At 42.7% G+C, this 6,274-nt stretch overlaps 1 protein-coding gene across 1 annotated transcript; it reads right to left on the reverse strand.

Moving 5' to 3' along the window:
- Positions 1–1,161: 1,161 nt before the first annotated feature.
- Positions 1,162–5,595, reverse strand: fkbp14 (FKBP prolyl isomerase 14). The gene is made up of 4 exons (XM_080747602.1): positions 5,232–5,595; positions 3,754–3,905; positions 2,017–2,144; positions 1,162–1,638 (listed from the first exon to the last, which is right to left on the reverse strand). Exons 1-4 carry the CDS (start codon positions 5,462–5,464, stop codon positions 1,480–1,482), a joined length of 672 nt encoding a protein of 223 aa, XP_080603728.1. The 5' UTR covers positions 5,465–5,595; the 3' UTR covers positions 1,162–1,479.
- Positions 5,596–6,274: the final 679 nt, after the last annotated feature.

The following is a 6,274-nucleotide window of genomic DNA, read 5'->3' on the forward strand; positions in this document are numbered from 1 at the left end:
TAAAACCATTGATTAAAACCATTGACCATTGGTTTTAATGGTTAATGGTTTTAATGATTTTAGTGGTTAAAATCAATCAATGGTTAAAATCAAGAATCCCTGTATTGCAAAAAATAAATCAGTAAATGATTAAATAACTGTTATTCGCTGTTGGTGGTTTTTTAAGCTTTTGGAATACTGGGAAGTTAAAGATACATACTAGGGTGTCTAGTTAGGAAAGTAATAGGTATGTTGCTAATTTGCCAGGGAGGATCTAAGTATATGCATGGACTGTATGTTTTGTACAGTAAGCATACAGGCTTAAATCTGTAAAAAGCTTACAAGACCTGGACAACAGCCCCCTCTAGTGATTCAAATCAGATCACCAGATGTTTTAACTGTTCACATAGAACTGATAAAATACTACAGATCACGTTTCTTTTGTTGTGAAAATATTTAATTCAGTAACGGTAGATCATTTCCAAACAATGTAATACTGTATAATGATACATTTAGGCAAGTATTCAGTGCATGTTGAATGATTTAAAGACTCTTTCTAGAACTTGCATGTAAAACATTTTTGACAGTTGACAAAGAGTTTGGTAAATGATACATGGTTTACAGTTAGATTGTATATAAACAGAAATACAAAAATGCTAGGAATGAACTTCATTAGGCTTATAAAAAAGCCAAATATTGCTTCAGTTACACACAGAAACAGAAAACACCCTTTTAAAGAAATAATGAAAGGTATTTACCAGTAATTACTGTGTAGATCCCATGGTGTGAGACTAGCATGAGATCTAATCCCTGTAGTGGCAGCCCACGCCAAGAGGCACAGAGCTACATCAGCACAGTACAACGTAGTGTCCAGGGACCCCTAAGGGTCAGGGGGTCCCCAGCTATATGAATGATAGTTAGGAGTATAGGGCCCAAATGGAACATTAGGTGTCTGTAAAGGCCCATTCCCACTGGGCTAGATAACAGATAAAAAAATGTCTTTCTCCAGATATTTTTCCATTCAAGTGGATGATAGATACAGATACAAAAAATAAAACAAATATCTGTGACAGATATCTTTTTTATCTGTATCTACATCTACCATCCACTTGAATGGAAAAATATCTGGAGAAAGAGATTTCTTTATCTGTTATCTGGCCCAGTGGGAATGGGCCTTAACTCAGGGAGTGTTCAAATGGAACCAGAACAGACCTGTAAATCATATCAAAATGGGGGTCCGTGGCCTAATACAGTGGTTCTCAACCTTTTCAGGCCGCAACCCCCAAAATAATCATATTTTATCTGGGGATAATATTTGACAAATTGGCCAATGTTTTGGCCAAAATAATTTGGGGACCCCCCTGGGGGTCCCGACCCACAGGTTGAGAACCACTGGGGTCCTTGAATTGAAAAAGCTTGAGAATCGCTGCTTTAGGAATGCCAAAAAACTAAACAGGTGTTCACACCAGAAAGACATTGGTGAGATAAAAGGCAGGACTTCTACAGTTCATCATGGAGGAAGGTGAACTCCCTGACGGAGATGAAGCCATCGCTGTCCTCGTCCTCCTTGGCGAAGATGTCGTCCACCATCACTTCATGATGCGTGTCATCGCCAGCATAGCCATTCCTTTCAAACTCTTTCCTCAGGAAGTCTCTGACCTGCAATACACAGCAAATATTTAGGACATAATATAATACATACACTGTGTGGATACTGCATACATAGTGTATACAAAGAAAATAAAAAATAACAAACACACCCCAATCAAATCATGATCTTGCGATCCCTATGGGAACAATGTGGCTCCAATTTGAATGTCAGAATTCACTTCATTAGGCTTCTGCGCTGCCTATGGGCACTCGCCCTTTGGGCTCGTGCCTGCAGCATGTAGGATGTAGGATGCTAATAAACACCATGATGCTGACACTCGTAATGTCGGTGATCAAGGAACAGAAGCTGATTCCACTCTGTTGCTCTGTGTAACAGCGGTAGATAAGGTGTTTAAAGTGTACGAAAGAATGCAAACATAAGTTCACCTCTTGTTTGGAGAGCTTCCAGTCATCGTTGAGATCCATCTCGTGGAAGGTATCGTGCGACCTCGGACCGTTTCGTATCTCCATGAGCTCGATGTCAAAGAGCAGGGTACTGCTGGGGGGGATTTTGCCTGTGAATCCATGAAGCATATAGGCAACAAGGTGAGGCATTACAATTTACAATTTAGGCATTTAGCAGACGCTTTTAATCCAAAGTGACTTACAATAAGCAGGTAATACATCAATATAATAAGCAACATAATATGTCAGTACATCAACAATATAACAAATGCATAGGAATATCAATCTAGAAAAACAATAACATAGGTAGCCCACGCACCTAATCAATAAAAAAAGGTTTCTAAAAAACCTGAAAATGCTATCTAGCTTCATGTATGGTCATTGAGGGAAGGGGGAGTGTTACAGTAGTGCTATGGGTTTAGGTGGAGTCTTCAGTCCACGGAGGAAGCTAGGGAGTGAGTCTGACGACAGGGAGTTTATTCCAAAGTTTGAGGGCCAGGAGGGCAAATTGTCTAGGACAAGTGGATTTTTGTCCTGGGGTTTTTAGCAAGGGTTCTGTCAGCATCCCTGTGTTGGCTGATCTGAGTGAACAGGTGGGGTTGTAGGGGTTGATCAGGTCAGCATCAGTGTTTTGTATTCAGTGCGGGCCGCAACTGGGAGCCAGTGGAGGGAGCGGAGAAAGGGGGAGACGTGAGAATTTTAGCTGGTTGAAGACCAGTCGTGCCGTGGCATTTTGGATCAGTTGGAGAGGCTTAAGTGCACATGCCGGGAGGCCAGTGAGGAGAGAGTTACAATAGTCAAGTTTTGATATGACAGATGTCTGGATGAGGAGCTGGGCTGACTCCTGGGTGAGGAAGGGTCTGATTCTACGGATGTTATAGAGTGTGAACCTACAGGACCGAAGGCATGAAGGGTATTCAGATTCACAGTTTCAGGATTTGCATTCACAAACCTGTCATGGCATTGGGAATGTACTGTATGGTGGAGACAGAGAGGGAAACCTTCGATAGTGCCGATCTACAGCATAAATTCAGTTTCAACACACACACACACACACACACACACACACACACTTCTGCGTCTTCATTTACTGACTGTATTTTGATTCTGTGTCCATTTTCATATGAATCAAACAACCATCAGTTGTTTGTTTAACATTTAAACTAAATTCCCAAGTCTACAGAATTGCCGTAGGCTCAGCCCAGCATCTCACTTTAATAGCATAATAATTATTTAACCATTATTTTATCAGAGAAGGTTGACTAACCACAGATGCTCAAGTATAAGATGTGGCATCTTATACTTATTTATCATTTGTGGTCTGTAAAGTAATTGCCTGCGAAATTAGGGGTTCAACGTCTTCTCTTGCTCAAGGATACTTCGACACCAACTCTGGGGGAGCCCAGGATCGAACTGGGAATCTCACGATTCCCATCCGGCCACTCTACCCCTGAGCCACTGGTAGTTTTTAACATATAACATAACATATATTGTTGTTCCCTGTGTAGTGAAGCGCGGAAGCGGGGATTGATATCACGCTCCTCGTCCTGCCGACAGATTGTAGTGATGAGCGGAAACAGGGATTGAACCCGGGACTCCCACTCGCCAGACCAACGCAGAAACGGTTGTGCCAATAGGGCTGAGCCCGACTGTGGGGGCTACACCTGGAAAGTACTAAGTAGTACAGCATGCACTTTGTGCAACATTGGTTTACCATACCTTTTCCTTCCTTCCCATAAGCCAGAGCAGGAGGGATGGTGATCTTCCTGCGCTCTCCTGTGCACATGTCCTGCAGACCTTTATCCCAGCCCTTCAGCACCTCGCGGATCCCTAGCGTAAACCATACTGGGTTCCTGTCCCCATGCTGACGGCTGGAGAGAGTCACACAGATCCATCACACTGCTCTTTAAGACAAAAAGCCCAGTACACAGACATGTATAACTTATAAACATATACATATTCTCATCTCGGAAGAAAGCATACATTTAATTTGTACTAATTGGTCCCCCAATCAACTCCATTGATATGTTGGAGCTGGTCTTCTTGGTCCCCCATTTGCTACTATGACATTGTCCACTATTCTGGACATTGCTGCAGTGATTTGCTTCCACAAGTGGCATTAGTGAGGTCAGACACACTTCATGTTGGGCGATTTAATAGGCCTGGACTGCATTTGGTGCGCCAATTTATTCCAAAAGTATTTGATAGGATTAAGAAGGGGGCACAGCAGGGCATTGTCATTCTAAAACAGGAGACCAAAAACTGTTGCCACAAAATTGGAAGCACACAATTGTGTAGTAGATAGATTGATTTGCTTTTGGTCAACTCAAGTAGAGACCTTGTCTGTGGAATTGAGTTGCTAGGGAACAGTTAGCTCTGGTCCATAGCGTTAGTGGAGTTCTCCCTAACGCTATGTCCCTCTTCCTCCGTATTCCTTGGCAAAACCGGAAAACCCCGCCGTCTGGTCCGAAAATAACAAAAACTGTTTCGCCCCTCATCAAACCAAAGTTATCAGTGGACAGTTGAAAGCTTACTCTACTTAGTGGACGCGGGCTGAGCCCCCCACCACACGATTAAAATACATTTCTAGGGCAAAATGAAAACTATTCTACCGGATGGAGACTCCATTTCTTCTCGTTTTTCACTATTTGTCGTCGCCATCAAGGTGCCAACTCACTACTGCCGCGCAGGTCAGAGGACCGAATTACAATGAGCATTAGTCTCACTGGGTGTTATTCAACTCTGCGACGTTGGAAGCGCTGTTTCGTAAAAACCTGGAAGAGCGTCTCCATCCGGTGGAATATTTTTCATTTTGCCCTAGAAATGTATTTTAAACGTGTGGTGGGGGGGGCAGACCTCGTCCACTAAGTAGAGTAAGCTTTCAACTGTCCACTGATACCTTTGGTTTGATGAGGGGTGAAACAGTTTTTGTTATTTTTGGACCAGACGGCGGGGTGTTCCGGTTTTGCCAAGGAATACGGAGGTAGAGGAACATAGCGTTAGGGAGAACTCCACTAACGCTATGGACCAGAGCTAGGGAACAGTCAGCAGGAAATAAACTTGAAGCCATTTGTTATGTTTATGTTGTCAAGTATGAAAAGGCACATGTCATGAAAGAAGCCATACCAAATCTGTGGAATCAATACAAGCAGCATGCAATCAGTAATAAATAAATAAATAGTGCTTTGTCAAATCACCTGGAATGAAACATGGTGCCATTGCTCTCCAGAAATCCCTCGAAATGGACAAGAAGCATGTCTCCATATTTCGACTTCCGAAAACACATAAAGGGTTTGTGTACAACTTCAATTTTCACCTCTGGCTCGGGCAGTTTGCCCCCACTCACCACGTACACAAACAGTGAGGAGGAGATTATGGGCCACAGCACTGGCAGTGTCATTTTCAAGTTATGTTGGCAATTTACGACCATATTAGTCTACGACCCAAATAAACAATACTCCTCTTGCTACAGAATATCCAAAAGGTAAAGCATGCCCAGAGGCAGCATGAGATTTATGTTACAGCCAAAGAATGCCAGACAGCTATGTACGTGGCAACCAACTAAACTTCAACTCTTGGCAACAAATGTGTCCACTGTGTCCAGACCTGGCGTTTGCCAACGGGTCTGTGCTGCGTGTATCTATTCTGCATCCAGCTTAAGGCAAGATCCAAATTCAGAGTGAACATTTTTAACTCAAATCTTTGCTTCGTGGGTCCCTGGAACAAAATACATATCATTTTGGGGGTCCTTGACATGACAAAGTTTGAGAACCACTGATATAGGCAGATTATATAGGCTAAATGTCTTCTATTAAAATCATAAAGGTTTTCTGAAAAAATAAGGCCTATGTTACTATCATTACGTGGTTCTCAAACTTTATCATATAGGACCCCCAAAGCAAAATGATATGTATTTGGCTGCGGACCCCCATCTCAAAAGTATTTGTTCCAGGGACCCCCAGCCAGCCCCAGAAGAAAAAAAATGAGTTTGAAATGTTCACTCTAAATGTGGGTCTTAAGCTAGATGCAGACTATCTATTCTACATCTAGCTTAAGGCCTCAGACCCGTTGGCAAACGCCAAGTCGCTGTTCGGATATGTTTCACCTCCTCCCTGTCTTGATTGGTCAGAGCGACTCGTCAGTCACGCCCACTTTCTTAAAATAACTTTAATCATTGGTTGTCAGTGTAAAGGACACGCCCCCCAAAAACCCATCTGCCAATCACATCGAGAAGGTCCAT

Source organism: Nannobrachium achirus, assembly GCF_963921795.1.
Source record: "Nannobrachium achirus genome assembly, chromosome: 2".
NCBI lineage: Eukaryota > Metazoa > Chordata > Actinopteri > Myctophiformes > Myctophidae > Nannobrachium > Nannobrachium achirus.